This window comes from Vespa crabro, chromosome 21 (assembly GCF_910589235.1).
Source record: "Vespa crabro chromosome 21, iyVesCrab1.2, whole genome shotgun sequence".
In the NCBI taxonomy this organism is placed as follows: domain Eukaryota; kingdom Metazoa; phylum Arthropoda; class Insecta; order Hymenoptera; family Vespidae; genus Vespa; species Vespa crabro.
This window is the reverse complement of record NC_060975.1, coordinates 2,847,991-2,864,351: the sequence shown is the minus strand read 5'-3', so window position 1 is coordinate 2,864,351 and position 16,361 is coordinate 2,847,991. Positions and strand designations below refer to the sequence as shown.

Here is a 16,361-nt window from a genome sequence, read left to right as displayed (position 1 = left end):
TTTTTTTTTGGGATGAAAACAAATTTTACGTTAATTTGTAATAAGAATTAGTTTTAACTACTTTTTTTTTTTCACAGAATGGAATATATAAATAATAATAAAAAAAAATGTAGGTATATAAATAATAATACAAGAGTATAGATAGATAAATAATAATATAAATAACAATATAAAGATAATATATAAATGAATGAATGTAAATAAATAAAAAAAAAAAAATAAAAAAAAAATAAAAAATAAAAATAGAAAGAAAGAAAAAGAAATTATACATCATTATCATATATTACGTTATATTATACGAATTTTATATTATTATCGTTATGTTACATTATACAAATATAGACTATAATCTTCTACTATTCATCGGCTAATCATAATTTTCTTATTTACTTTCTTTTTCTTTTTTTGTTCCTTCTTTCTTTCTTTTTTTCTTTTTTTTTTTTTTTTTTTTTTTTTTTGACGGAAAACTTGTATATAATATTTTTATTTTTATTTTCCTTTTCTTTCATATTCGATATAAAGAACATATGAAATAAGATATATAATATTTTAAATGATATTCCTAGCATTAAAATTATCGGAACGCTCGCAGATAAGTTTTCAAAAGTTTTGAATTCATGTATAATTTTCCAAAATACACAATAATAATAACAATAATAATAATAATAATAATAATAATAATAATAATAATGTTATTATTATTATTATTAATATTATTATATATATATATTATTAATATATTATTATTATATATATGTATATCAATAAACAACAAGTAAGAAAAAAAAAAAAAAAAAAAGAAAACCAAAGAAAAATATTCTTAGAAAAAAAATAATTAAATACTATGTCCAATCCAAACAAAAGTTAGCATTATTTTCTTACGAAATAAACCGCTGACAAACTTGTTCACTTTTCGAGGTTTCGAAGTAAAAATAAGACGAAAAGAAAAAAAAAAAAAAACAAAAAGAAAGAAAAAATAGTCAAATAGAAAAAAAGAAAGAAATAAAAATGAAAGAAAAAGAGAGAAAAAGAAAAAAAAGAATTTTTTGAGGGGAAGCGGGCTGAGGTGGAGTGGGGTTAAGTGGGGGGAAGACAAAGTAAACTTCAAGAAAAAGATCCAACAAGACAAATATCGAATTATATGATTGGGACGGTGAAACGAACGGTAAAACGTCTTTCCGTCGGATGTTATTTATTGGTCATCTTTAAATAAGATTTTACGATTATTTCCTACCACTGGCATTAGAAATTCTGCCTGGAAATTTCGTCATTTGGGAAATAACTCCTAAACTCGTTTCTACTTTGTAACCTTGATTGCGTAAGAGGTTTATAAAAAGGACAATGAGAAAAATTCTTTTTTTTTTTTTTTTTTTTTTTTTTTTTACATTATTTATAAAAAGACAAAAAGAAAAGAAGAGAAAAAGAAAAGAAAAAGAAAAGAAAGAGAAAAGAAAGAGAAAAGAAACAAAATCTGAGAACGAAAATAGCGAAGAACGTAATACGTTTATTCTATTATCTAATCGTTCTCAATCATAATCGTTCCTGTATCTTTTCAATACAGCATACATGTATTTGAGGTTATGTTTAATTTTAAATATAAATAAAGGAATAAGTAAATAATTATATTACATTATTTACACGATAGACGATATTTATTAAAATAGATGTTAAATTTAATCCCAAAATAATGATTGTAAATTTAAATAAATAATAAATTTATTATTGCGACCTTTTTTTTTTTTTTTTTTTTTTGAATATACGACGAATGTAAAACAAATGAAAAATATTCCTATAGGGCCTATTTCCTCTACCTAACCAGTTTTGTTGATCGTAGACAATGATAGTACAAAATATAATGAAAATTTGTAGGATCACGTAAAGAAATTCTTGAAATATTTTATAAAATTTAATAAAATCTTGATGATCCAGCAAGATGCGTACGTTCACGGCTTGATACATGGGGAAAATAAGGATATAACAAAAGGGTGGAAAATTATGGTTTATATTGCGAAAGAATTTGATTGTATGAGAGTTTCCTTGAGTTAGTGAGAAGAGGAACATCTAGGGAAAACAAAATGTGTATAAAATCATATATATATAAAGTATGTGTAAAAAACCACGTCTCTCTCTCTTTCTCTCTCTCTCTTTCTCCCTCTCCCTCTCTCTGTCTCTTTCTCTCTGTCTCTGTCTGTCTCTCTTCCTCTCTCTTTCTCTCTCTCTCTCTCTCGTAGACACATACACACACATTCTCTTTCTCTTATTGGGATCAATATTTACAATATGCGAAGTATTTCGAATTGGTCAAAAAAATATGAAGATATTTGTTTGAAAATGTTTGATCGAAAGTAGAACGTAAACAAAATATGAAAAGAATTTCTATGCAACGATTATAATCATGTCGATGATTACCATTGAATGGTAATTAAATTGAATTGTTCGTTGATAAATTATAATCGTAATTACTTACCGACCGATGGTATGTCGACGTATATAAAAAAAAAAAACATTTGAATGAAAGAAAGAAAGAAAGAAAAAAAATGAAATAAAATCGTTGGCCGCTTAAAGAGAAAAGAAAAACAATTCTACCGATGAATATATTTCATATAAAATGAATTCTTTTTTTTTTTGTTCTTTTTCCGTTTTAATAGTTTATAATCATAATAAATGTTTATTAATGAGAATAAAATTAATGATGTTAAAATTGTTGATTAATAATATGTTCGTACAGCGATCATTATAAAATACAGTGGTTTATTAATAATTATTAATCGTTTAACATCGTCATAATCGTCGTGATAAATTAAAACTAACGAATCTATCATTTCTTACTATACACCAGAATTTTCACCTCTTTTTTTCCTCACGTTATGTCGTAATTTACAGATTTTTTCCTACTGGCTATTATATATTATATGTATGTGTATGTGTATCTGTATATGTGGTATGTACATACTATCTGTATATGTAAATATAAATGTATACTTATATATATATATATATACATTTATGTATACATATAGAAAGTACATATTATAATTTCTTTATTATTATTATTATTATTATTATTATTATTATTATTATTATTATTATTATTATTATTATTATTATTATTATTATTATTACTATTATTATTATTATTATTATTATTATTATTATTATTATTATTATTATTATTATTATTATTATTTATATTTATAGACTTACATTGTAAATTATCTGACTTGTGAAACCTAAACGCATTCGCGCGTAATCACTTATTATCTTTGTCTCTTTTTTTCTCTCATTATTCTTTTTATATCTGTATATTATATATATATATAATAGTGTATAGTTAACTTTATATATATATAAATATTTCTTGATTTATATATATATATATATATATATATATATATAAAGGTATTTATATATAGCTTTTGCTCTTTGTTACAATTGTTACAGCACGAAATTCTATATCCAAGGATATTTTTACTTTATACATTCGTGCAGGGCATATACCGGGTGGTGCGAGGGAAACAAGTTACAGTCAAATCGTAGTAAGAATTAAACTAAAAGAAATAATAATCTTAATGATCTATAAAAAAATATTTCTAAAAAGACATACATACATACATACATACATACATACATACATACATACATACATATATATATATATATATATATATATAAATATATAAATATTAATAAAGAATTTATACTACTTAAGTTAATTAGATACTGAAAGGAAAAAAAGGAAAAACAAAACAAAAAAGAAAAAAAAAACTAAAGAAAGAAAGAATTAATTCATAAGCGTTAAGTAACAATCAAAAGGGACAAAATAATCAGTGATAAATAAATTAAATGATAATATGACTGTGCGTATTCGACTACTAACATTACATATTATTTACTACTAATTAATCGCATTAATATAATAAGAAGTGAATTCTGGAAAAGATATTGCTTTCGTAGTAAACATCAGGCTGTATATATCGGTTTATATTTTCATTTAATTTTATTTACATTATTTTTAAACAGGTTACTACGAAAATTCCTTTCCAGAAATACGCATTTGTATTTTCTTAATTTAAAATAGTAAATAAATTTTTCTCTCTGATTAGATAATACATTTACGATCAACGGAGAATTATGCTGCCTTATTATTAGAGCAAAATTTCGTAATGTGCAGAAAAGCATTTATATATTTCTCTTTTTAAAATTAATGGTCGTCCAAATTTAATTTTATATAACCAATCATAATTTTTCTTTTCTCTTTCTCTCTCTCTCTCTCTCTCTCTCTCTCTCTCTCTCTCTCTCTCTCTCTTTCTTTTTTTTTTAATTAGATATGACATATTTATTCTCTAAACATCTATAAAAACTTTATACGAAGGCACAAAACGTTTGAGAATTTAATTGGGACTGAAAAGTTTTAGTTTATCTTTTTTCGTATCACCCGGTGTGTTTTAATGCGAGTGACACTGTAATACATCGAAGACACGTTATAAATTCTGATTAAAAAAAAAAAAAAAAAAAGAAAAAAGAAAAAAGAAAGAAAGAAAGCAAAAGAACAGTTACATAATATTAAACGAACAAAAGTAAAAAAAAAAAGAAGAAACAAAGAAAGAAAACAAAAAAACACTAAAAAAGCAGTATACAAAATAATTCGCTAATCAGCACATTTACACCATTATTAGAAATATATTCATACGTATGTTTACACGTTGTACGAATCACTCATAAAAATAAATAACAATCACGTTTATGCATATATCATAGTTAAAAACGTTCTTTGCGCCTATATAGATATATACATGAATATATATACACACACACACATATATATATATATATATATATATATATATTCATATATAGTAAGTTCACATACGATCATGTATGTAACATAATCCAAGCAATCTGATCACTCTTTAAGAATTTACATATCTTATTTAATAAGTGAACAAAGCATGGATGGATTCAAGAATCGTGGACAACTGTTAAGATCTATATACAATAAAAGTTTGAAAAAAGATAAAATGGGAATAATATATATTATGCAAGTTATTAAAAATATAAGACGTTAGAGAAACAGTATCTTCTTTCCATTTTAGCTTGCATTGTTAAAAAAAAAAAAAAAAAAAAAAAAAAGAAAAAAAAATTGTATATGTACGTTTTAAATCTTGATATCGCATTTCTTTTTCAAAAATATTGTACTGATATTATTTGAGTAGCATTTAAAGGTACAGATCTTGAAGATTTTAATTCGTACGTGAATAGTATGCCGTACATACATACATACATACATACATACATACATACATACATACATACATACATACATACATACATACATACATACATACATACATACATACATACATACATACATACATACATACATACATACATACATACATACATACATACATACATACATACATACATACATACATACATACATACATACATACATACATACATACATACATACATACATACATACATACATACATACATACATACATACATACATACATACATACATACATACATACATACATACATACATACATACATACATACATACATACATACATATATACATACATATATATCTCTTGATTTGATATAAGTTTCTATTGGATCTAAATTAAATATCTGAAGTACAATCAAAGCAGAGTATATAAGAACTTCTTTGTTTTGTATTTTTCTTTTTTGTCGGCTTTTTTTTTCCTTTTTTCTTCTTTTCTCTCTTTTTTTTTCTTTGTTTTTTTTTATTATTATTTTTTTTTTTTTTTTCATGATAGCTGCATGTGAGTATTACTTGATTCTTCTGTAATTTTCATATAAATTATGAAACACATTGTTTGAACTTATTTTCTAAACATGAGAGGCAAAGTTTTGAGCGATGATTGAATTTCAAATGGTCGTCAATTTTTCTTTTCCTTTTTCTGTTTCTTTTTTCTTTCTTCTTTTCTTTTTTTTTTTTTTTTTTTTTCTATATATCTTATAAAGTAATCATAAATCAATATTAGTCATATCACAAAGAACGTATTTTAAATCGGATAATATTTTTTAACCGCTAAACATTGCAGCATTAATACAAGAAAACTAATTGGTAACTGTTAATAGAAAGTCAGACATACCCCGCAAAGTTTCATTTCGATTTACAATATCTAATTAGATGGCTATACTTTGATCCTAATCATTTTTAATCCTGTAATAAGCATATTTAGATTGCACGTTAACTCAAAAAACATTTGCACTTTTTGATTTGTGACTCCTTTTTATAGAAAGTTTTTTGAATCTGCAAAACTAAAAAATATGTCATGCACCACATTTCTAATAAATGTTAAAAATTTACGTATCACATGTCTCTTTAAGACATCCTAAAATGTACAATACATCGATAATAGATCTTAACTATTTTATTCCTGCTGACAAAATCAGCAGAGTAAAGTACTTAAAGTTTTGGAAAGATTAAAACTGATTTCACTTTTTTTTTTTTTTTCTTTTATGATCGAACAGCCAGATCATTGCGCAAACAATACAATTTTTTTTCTTTTCTTTTCTTTTTTTTTTTTTTTTTTTTTTTTTTTTTTTACTGCAAAATGTATTTACCATATACATTTGCAGAAGTTAACCAATGCAATGGAAGATTCATATTAAAAGTATAATCAACAATTGTGTTGAATCGCGCAATGGACGTATATATGATGTACAAAACAAAACGAACTTTACATTTATTTGTACTATAAAGTTGAAGAGGTACGTTAGCAGTTTGATAGCTGCAATGTACGCAGTAATGTATTTACTATATTATAAAATACATTATGATATTGCTGACACAGAACTATCTTTACAGACTCACGTACGAACTATAGAGCATGGACATTAGACATGCCTTTTATAGAATATTTCTCACCAGTCATATTACTATGTTTTGACAATAATTGAAGAATTGCTTCCCAGGACTGGTAAATTCTCTGCTTTGGTGAAAAGTTTATTCGAATTATAACGAATGTTATTTCAATGTAATAAATGTACTACATTTAAACAATCAATCAAAGTTTCTATTATTGCAAAGTAAAAAGATCTAACAAAGAAGCAAAATTGTATAAGGTACAGTAGCAGATCACTGTAAAATATATATGTGATCACTGTAAAAGAAACTGCACAAATTTATATATCTTATACATTAATCTTCTCTTTAAAGATTAATTTAATCTAATCTATGAGGATCAAAATTTATGTTACGACTAAATGGACAATGTCTCCTTAATCAACTTTTTCATTGTATTACCCATTGTTGAACTCGATGGGCTAGAAGTTGTGAAAGACAATTTAAAGAGATAAGGCTGAATGTCCGGATAAGAAGTATCAAAAATCAAATCTAATTCAGCCTGATTTGGCATTTTTGGTAAATAGTCATGCCTATTCATGACTTCAGTTATATAGAGAATTTTATCTGTCAACAGATCACCAACCTTCTCCCTACATATTTGACGTTCATGCTCAGTTGCTAATTTTATAAGCTCGAGCCTCACTGTCCATACTTCCCATGGTATACACTCTGCCTGAAACGGCCAGCGATTCTTTTTTTTCTGAAAAAATTCTAACGATATTTGACCAGAACCAGGACTATCCGTAGAACGTAAAGCTTCAGAAAAGCCCGATATTTCTCTTTTCAAGGTTTGATCAAGATGTACAGAGGAACAGCATACGTATGTGAAATCAATGAAATCACAGTCGACATCTTGATATCCGACGGTACCAACGGAATAGCTGCCTTCTTGTTTGTACTTAAATTTTCCAAGGCTTCTATGAAATAGAACGCTGTGAAATATACTGGCTACAGCTTCGTCGACCTGCCGACCCTCCATACTTAACTCAAATAGTTGTGTTCTGGCATTCATGATGAAACCTAAAAAGAAAATTATTTTACTCAATTTGTTTCTCATTATAAATTATTAAAAAATAAATAATTATAAATACTAAGATCAAAAGGCAAATAGATGTATAGTTTCAATGATTCTTTAAAAAATATATTACATACTTCAAATCTTATAATTGGCATCCGCGCATAGATTTTTCTAAGTCGAAGCAATAATAAATATGAACTTCCAAAAGTAAATTGTGATTTAACGAAACGATCTTATACAATTCTTTTTATTTTTTTTTTTTTCTTTTTTCTTTTCTTTCCTTTTCTTTTCTTCTTCTTTCTTTTTGTTTTGATAATGAACATTAAGCAAGAATTACAACGTATTATCTTGTTATTACACAAAGAAACAAGGCATAATATCGAGAAGACATTAACATCATATATTGAATATAAATAATATATATATAGTTATTATATAAATTGATATGTAAGGCGACATCATATAATCATTATATGCAATTAATAACTCTCACTGGTAAAAAAGAAAATGGAAGAAATAAGTAATATACAAAAATAAACATAATTATTCTCTCATAACCTCACAAAAATAACAAACAAAAACATGAATCATTATTGCGACGTTGCAAATGTTATTTAAATTTTTTTGTAAAATATGAAGCTATTCATCTAAATAGCTTTCCACCATGAATAATAGAAGAAAATATGAAAACTATATAGAATCGTTATATAGACGCCACGTTTTCCGTCGATGATACGAGTGATATAAGAGGAGAGAGAGAGAGAGAGAGCGAGGAGAGGGAGAGAGGGACAGGGAGAGAGAGAGAGAGAGAGAGAGAGAAAGAGAGAGAGAGGGACAAAGAGAGTGAGAGAGGGGAGAGAGAGAGAGAGAAAGAGGAAAGGTAGGGGAATAAAAAAAAAATAATAAAAAGAAATAAAAAGAAAAAAAAAGAAAAGAAAAGACGTAAGAAAAACGTGCAACGTGTTCGAACATAACGTCAACTTCCTTTCGCTACTTTTGCCGCGCTATGATTTTACGTAACGATAATCGAGCTCGATCATACGAAAGACTCGAATATCGAAACGATATTCAAAAAGAATGAGGAAAAAGAGAAGTAGGAGAAGGAGAAGAAAGAAGAATTCAAAATTTTGTTTAAAGCTACTTCTACTCACTTCGTAATTTGTTCTATTATCGAGCTTCGAAATGTTGATATAATTTCGTATTTTTCTTTCTTTCTTTCTTTCTTTTGCTCCCAAATAAGCCGGAGAATTGGAGAAAGAAAAAAAAAAAAGAAGATAAAACGATGAAGAGAGAAAAAAAAAAAAGAAAAAAAAAGATCTAGGTTAGTTGCTCTTATTCGGTCGTCGTCGTCGTCGTCGTCGTCGTCGTCGTGGTCGTTGTTATCGTCGTCGTCATCATCATCGTCGTCGCCGACCCGTCACAGTTCTCGATCGTTTTCTGCATCGAGAGACTCTTCCTCGTACTGTTTTTTCTTAGCCCAATATCGCTGCTGCTGTTACTTTTGCTGATGTTGCTATTACTATTGCTGCTGCTGCTGCTGCTGCTGCTGCTATTGCTGTTGCTGTTACTGTTGCTACTTCTAATTCTACTTCTGGTTCTGCTGTTGCTGCTGCTGCTGCTGCTGCTGATGCACCAGCACCACCACCACCTCCACCAACACCTCCACCACCACCACCACCACACCACCACCACCACCGCCACCACCACCACCTTCGCCGCCACTGTCAACGCCGCCGTTACGATCACACAGAGTACTCGTGTCTTTTAATTTTCGAAATAAGACACGATTTGTCACTGATACGTTACGTTGTTGTCGTTACTACTATTGATACTACTAATTGTTCGATTACTCGTTTCCATCTCGATGTCACTTTACAAGTTCCTTATCACGAAGGAACGCATAACATATGACACGTATCACTTATGACGGACATCACCTAGATGACCGAGACGCTGCTTTGTGGATAAACAACAGCTGTGCTTCTAACGCACGCCATCTTGATTATTGTTTCATAATCTATCCGTCCGACGGTGCTGCCACTCGAATCACTCGATCTCTCTCTTCTACACATTTTTTTTTTTTTCTTTTATTAAGGATGTTCATCATTTATAGTTTTATAATATGATTTACGCCAACAAGCAGTCCAGTCGTAATTCTTGACCGATTTTAATGAACGAGGTCATATTTTAAAGTCAAAAATTTATACATAAAACTCGTATATATATATGTATATATATCTATGACTTTTTCCTCGATTTTTTGGAAAAGTTTTATTTTTGTTCGAAAAAAATAAAAAAATTTATATATATATATATATATAAAAAAAAAATCATTCGATCAAAAAATAATGTACTCCTTCGTGAATAATTTATGTATAAAAATAAAACTCTTTTATAAAGTCTGAGGAAAAATTAAATTATCTTCACGTTTAAATATTCCGTTTTAAAAATATAACTTTGTACGTGAAAGTCGAAAAAGAATTACGTTAAGGATTAATTTTGTTGGCGCAAAATCCTGTTTTCGACATTTCTCGTGAAAAAAAAAGAAAGAAAAATAAGTATTCGTATAGTGGCGCCATCTAAAATCTACGACTAAAGAGTGGAAGCTCCTATTCCCCCACTACGGATTTTTCATATACACGTTTGATTGGTTTACATTATATATCGCGAAGTAAAAACTACGATAGCCCGTTTCTTTGTCTCTTCATATAAATTGATAATCAGAGAGAGAGAGAGAGAGAGAGAGAGAGAGAGAGAGAGAGAGAGAGAGAGAGAGAGAGAGAGAGAGATATTTTGATTCAATTCAAAATGGAAGAAAATGAGGAAGTACTTATGTTACGTTTAGCTTCGTAAGGCTTAAGATGATTCACATAAATTTTAATGAATATTTTGAACGGACAATTTTTATGGTAAAAAAAGAAAGAAAAAAAAAATAAGTGTTGAGATTGTTCACAATAATGAGTCTTAATTTTTGAGATATTTTTACATTTCTGAAAAATAATTATCTAAAAAAAAAAAAAGAAAAAAAAAAAGAATCTCTTAGTAAATTAATTCGATATAATATCTTATAAATACTCTATGACGCAAAAGTTCTAAAATGATAATCATACGATTTCGTAATTTAGGATATAACTATAGGTAAGTTTTTTAAATTCTTTCTCAATGATAAAGATTTAATTATTATTATTTAAAATCGTATATGTAATACTTTTATATGCTATGTTACGTATTATAATATTTTTAAAACTATATAGTCGAATAAATACAAGGATACATTTAAACTGGTTAAATTATTGTTAATAAAAATCTTCTTATTGTTAATAAAAATTACATATATAATATTTTTAAAAAATTGTTTAAATATTTAAAAAAAATTATGTATATTATTACTATTATTACTACTATAATATAATCTATAATATAATTTATAGTATAATAATAATAATAATAATAATAATAATAATAATAATAATAATAATAATAATATAATATTAAAAATATTAATAAGTAAAAAAAAGATGTAATAAATGTGTAATTAAATATTATACAAATTATCTTACATCCTATATTACATACGACGATTGTAATTTATAATAATGAAAGAAGAAAGGATATATTGAACAGAACAAAGGTACTATAAATATATTCAATTTTGCTAATAATGTCTTTAAAAAAAGAAAAAAAAAAAAAAAAAAATAGAGAAAGAAAAAAGGAAAAAATGTCTCGTTCTCTCGTTCGAACGAATTTCACGTTTCATCGCGCTTTACGATTTTTTTTTCGCGAGAATTTTTGTCAAATAATCGACAATATAATAATTTGACCATGTCCGTGTTTCATCCATCGATAGATATATCTAGTTAATAGATATATCTAGTAACGATCACAAAATACGATGACAAAATACAAAACGATTCTTTTTGTTATCATTCGTTATCATTTATCCTTCCCTTTATAATCGTTACTCCTCCACGTATATTAAATTTTTCACTTCAGTTCTTATCCGATTATCATATCGATCCTTTTGAAACGATTAATTCGGATAAAATTCTTTTATTAAATCGATACGAAGAAAATTAATAATTAATCATCACATAAGGCAAACATAGTCTTACAATATTTTTAATTATTATACAAATATATTATATTCATTTGAACAATTATTTACTGTCAATATAATGTTTGAATTCCATTAATCAATATTTTAATTAACAATCTTACGGATCGTTTAAACGATAATGACACTTGAACGTTTTTAATATTAAAATAATTTAATTTCACTCTTGCAAATGTTATAAACGAGAAAAAAAAAAGAAGAAAAAGAAAAAAGGAAAAAGAAAATATATAGATCGATGACTTCGAACATTTCACGGAGTTAATTAACTTTCTTATATTGATCGATGAATAGGTCAGTTTTTTTCCTTCTTTTTTTTCTTTTTTTTTTTTTTTTCTCTTTTTTTTTTCCTTTTCATACAAGCAACCTTGAACGATTAATTATAATAACATCACATTTCAAATCATAAATATCAGCAGCTCTCTTATTTATACGATTTAAATTAAAATAAATAATTCCTTCGATCATTTAATAATATTACTGTTACGTAAACATTAATAATATTGATAATTAAATATAATTTATTATTATATTAATATAATAAATAAATACAAACAAATTTTTATTTTATTATCCGACGAATAAATATCAAAGGTCTTCTTTTGGGATGTTTTTTTTCTGTAAGCATATCATCAGAAAAGAGATAAAAAAATAAATATAATTCTATATAACACAAATTTCTTGAATAATTCATATAATTTTTTAATACAACAGTGATACTTAATTATTTTCTTTGTCTATTTCATATTTCAGAAGATCATTGGAATAGCACGCGTATGAATGAAATAATCGAGTGTTTGTATCTCGTTGAAATAAAAATATGATGAAATAAATGCAGATTTCCGTATGTTTCAACTTTCTTTTATTTTAGTTTATTTTTCTGGCTCTCTCTCTCTCTCTCTCTCTCTCTCACTCTTTTTTTTATCTCTTATTTCTTCTTTTTCTTTTCTTCTCCTTCAGGCTGAATCATCAAGGGATAGATTATTTTTATATACATATATATATACAAACGTTAATCTGCAGTCGAGTAGTTGGTCGAGAAGATAGAGAAAAAAATAGGGAGTATGGTGGAAAGAGAAAGAAGAAGAAAAAAAAAAAAGAAAGAAAGAAAGGAAAAAAGAAAAAACAAAAAAAAAGCGACGAACCCACAAAAAATAGTTTACTCTCCTTTTTGTCAATATATGTTCCTATCCAAATTCTCTTTTTCATATATCCTTAATTTTAAATATTGAAAAACTTATTTATGAAGTTTGAATAAAATGATTTTATTGACTAAACCAGAACTTAAATATTTGGATAAGAATAAAATTCATGTATCAAGAAGACCAAAATTCTTAACCTGGATCATATTTGTTTGTAAGATACAATAGATTTCTTTTTTTTTTTTATTTTTTTATATTTTTTTTTTTGGAAACTTTTTTATAAACAATTTATACGTATATTCTTGTATCTTTTTAACAAATTTTTTTTTTTTTCTTTTGCGTTATCATATTGATAAGCTCTTATCGAAAGAATTAATAGAAAAATTAATTAATAATTTTTCTTTACAGTATATACAATTCTTTTCATCTGGATATGTTATCACGTGACGAAGAATATTTTTTTTCTGATTGTCTCAATTCTGGGAGAGATAACGTTTTGTTTGGACGCTTTAGGGGAATGGGAAGATCTAATTTTAAATAAAGAAACTAATAAGGCCATTATATCAAGATACACATGGAGCGACAAGTTATGTTATAAATTTTTAAATAAACAATCCATTCTGATGGAATTAGATGATATAAGATACGTTGGTGTATCCATTGAGTTAGGCCTCTTTATCGTTCATAAAAATGGAAATATTGTTTCTATTAATATGAATGGCTTAACACGTAAAGAAATACAAATTTTAAGAAAAGAAATCAATTATTTTTTGAATATGAGTCGTATTCAATGTTTAGATTGTTTTCCAAGTGATCCATACGACCAGCTAATTGTTATTTCAGATTCAGGAAAGGAACGGTTTAAAAAATTGCCTAAAAAATATAAATCCATTTCAATATCTAAAGAAATGTTACAGTCTAACAATGAAATGAATGATCTTAAATATTCGCTACAACAAAATCTTAGTTCACCATTATTAGGATCTAATAAGATTGTTAAATGTTGTCAAGAAAAGCATTTAAGAAAAGGTCCATATACTGAAAATAGTTTATCTTTTGTTTATTCCAAATATATGAAACCTATCTCTGTACGTTCTTATGAACATGATACTAATTTAAAAATTTTTTAGAAAAAAAAAAAAAAAAAAAAAAAAAAAAAAAAGTTGTACGTGTTAATGTTAACTGTTAATCTTTATTGATTGAATTATATAAATTTATGTTAGTTTTTATCTATAGATCAATTCAGACTATTAATTTTATTCCCATATATTTATGTCAATAAATATTACGTTAAAACGCATAATAATAATAATTATATGCGCTTTACTACAACCATTCTATTAATTATAAATACTTTTATAGTTATACAAATTTTATTGTATAAAGAATAAAATGATAATAATTTATTTAACGATCTCTTTGCAGGCACTATTTATATCACAAAATTGATATTGAAATCCTAATTCCTCGGTTCTTTTAGGAAATACCTTTTGTCCCTCCAACATCATCTATAACATATTTAAATTCATACATGATCTAAAATACTATTAAAAATATAAATGACATAATTTGATACTAACTTTTGCACGTTCTTCGCTAAAAATTAGATTTAAAATAATACTTGGAAGTGGTATTATGGCAGGTCGTTTTAATGCATTAGCAAATGCTTTTGTAAATTCCTTATTAGTTACAGGCTATTAAAAATGAAATTATTATCGAATGATATTAAATTATATATCGTTTGAATTGTTTTCAAAAGATTTTTATAAATATTACCTTAGGTGATACACCATTTAAAATACCACAAACATTATCATTTTTAATAGCAAATAAAAATATGTTAACGAGATCGGTAATATGTATCCATGGCATATATTGATTTCCAGTACCAATAGGTCCACCAAGTCCAAGTAAAAAAGGTAAATAAATTTGTTTTATCATTCCACCATCTTTACCTAATACTACTCCAGATCTAATAATGATCTGTCTAATTTTACTCTCTTGTGAAAGTTCTGCTGCAGCTTCCCAATCCCGACAAAGTTCTTATACAAATTAAACTTTTTTATTTTAATCTATATATAGATATTACAAATCTATATTATTATTCTTTGTTTATCATTTTACCTGATAAAAAATCATAAGGTATACATTCACTTTCTTCCGTATATGCCGTATCGTTGGGTTTATAACACGCAACACCAGAAATACTAACGAATGCTTTTGCATCTGTACATTCCACGGCTCTTGCTAATATTTCTGTAGTTTTCACACGACTATCTCTAACAATTTCTTTAAATTCTGACGTCCAACGTTTCGTTGGATCGAGTACATTCTGACCAGCAATATTGATTACAGCAGATGTATATTTTGGAAGACCATTTTCCTTTACATCTGTCTATAATATTTATATGAACAAACGAAGAATAATTATTACTTTATATAGATTTGAGAGTATTTTTTTTTTTTTTTCTACATTAGAACTAAAATAACTTCTTACCCAAGTTATTCTATTAGGACCTGATTTACGTGAAACAATTGTACAAGTTATACCTTGTTGACATAATAATTCTATTAAACGTTTCCCTATAAATCCAGTACCTCCACCTAAGAATTATATAATCTTATCTATGATACAATCTTTTTCATGAAACAATGAAAAATTGTTCATTAAAAAGAAGAATAGAAATTATAAACTTGCCTACAACGACGTGTTTTATAGACATTTTTTTTTCTCTTTTTGTTTTTTTTTCAGACTGTCTATTTAAAAACAATCACGTTAGAAAACTTAACAACGAAAACATTCAATTTTCATAATAATAAAATTCGTTGTTAATATATGGATTTAAATTTTATATTTGAATCAAGAAAAATAAATAAATTCAATTATTTAACGAATATATGAATTTTTATATTTAATATGTATATAAACAATTATTATTCTTGTATTTATTTGCATTAGATAATATCTTTTTAATAAAGATACTCTCTTCTCTTGAAGAAAGTCTCTTATAATAGATATAAAATAATTATATTATAATAATAATAATAATAATAATAATAACATTATTTTGTATGTGGATGAAAAAAAAATATATATATATATAATTAAAAATAAAATTTTTATATTCATGTTACTCCGACTTTATGGTGTATTTAAAATTATATTAAGGTTATATCCAATTAGATGCTTGCACGAACATGAAC

General features: G+C 26.0%; 3 protein-coding genes across 5 annotated transcripts; 1 reads left to right on the top strand and 2 right to left on the bottom strand.

Moving 5' to 3' along the window:
• Nucleotides 1-5,685: 5,685 nt before the first annotated feature.
• On the bottom strand, nt 5,686-9,567 carry LOC124431396 (autophagy-related protein 101). Of its 2 annotated transcripts, none has more exons than XM_046979263.1 (2): nt 9,056-9,567; nt 5,686-7,906 (listed from the first exon to the last, which is right to left on the bottom strand). In XM_046979263.1, exon 2 carries the CDS (start codon nt 7,896-7,898, stop codon nt 7,242-7,244), a length of 657 nt encoding a protein of 218 aa, XP_046835219.1. In that variant the 5' UTR covers nt 7,899-7,906; nt 9,056-9,567; the 3' UTR covers nt 5,686-7,241. The 2 variants fall into 2 exon arrangements, with proteins under 2 accessions (XP_046835219.1, XP_046835220.1); XM_046979264.1 differs by lacking the exon at nt 9,056-9,567 and adding an exon at nt 8,039-8,692.
• A 1,065-nt stretch (nt 9,568-10,632) lies between these two features.
• LOC124431394 lies at nt 10,633-14,520 on the top strand. Of its 2 annotated transcripts, XM_046979262.1 has the most exons (4): nt 10,633-11,042; nt 12,769-12,859; nt 12,976-13,371; nt 13,566-14,520. In XM_046979262.1, exons 3-4 carry the CDS (start codon nt 13,275-13,277, stop codon nt 14,285-14,287), a joined length of 819 nt encoding a protein of 272 aa, XP_046835218.1. In that variant the 5' UTR covers nt 10,633-11,042; nt 12,769-12,859; nt 12,976-13,274; the 3' UTR covers nt 14,288-14,520. The 2 variants fall into 2 exon arrangements, with proteins under 2 accessions (XP_046835218.1, XP_046835217.1); XM_046979261.1 differs by lacking the exon at nt 10,633-11,042 and having other exon boundaries at nt 11,478-13,371.
• LOC124431393 (epimerase family protein SDR39U1) lies at nt 14,512-15,980 on the bottom strand. The gene is made up of 6 exons (XM_046979260.1): nt 15,856-15,980; nt 15,655-15,761; nt 15,282-15,552; nt 14,934-15,199; nt 14,738-14,851; nt 14,512-14,665 (listed from the first exon to the last, which is right to left on the bottom strand). Exons 1-6 carry the CDS (start codon nt 15,878-15,880, stop codon nt 14,561-14,563), a joined length of 888 nt encoding a protein of 295 aa, XP_046835216.1. The 5' UTR covers nt 15,881-15,980; the 3' UTR covers nt 14,512-14,560.
• Between the last annotated feature and the right edge of the window lie 381 nt (nt 15,981-16,361).

Bases quoted from the DNA above. Each gene is read 5' to 3' on its own strand.
- LOC124431396 (XM_046979263.1), bottom strand. From the start codon at position 7,898: ATGAATGCCAGAACACAACTATTTGAGTTAAGTATGGAGGGTCGGCAG.
- LOC124431394 (XM_046979262.1), top strand. From the start codon at position 13,275: ATGATTTTATTGACTAAACCAGAACTTAAATATTTGGATAAGAATAAA. The intron at 13,372-13,565 runs GTAAGATACAAT...TTTTCTTTACAG, and splicing joins AACCTGGATCATATTTGTTT to TATATACAATTCTTTTCATC.
- LOC124431393 (XM_046979260.1), bottom strand. From the start codon at position 15,880: ATGTCTATAAAACACGTCGTTGTAG. The intron at 15,762-15,855 runs GCAAGTTTATAA...TATAATTCTTAG, and splicing joins TATAAAACACGTCGTTGTAG to GTGGAGGTACTGGATTTATA. The intron at 15,553-15,654 runs GTAAGAAGTTAT...TAAATATTATAG, and splicing joins GTCCTAATAGAATAACTTGG to ACAGATGTAAAGGAAAATGG.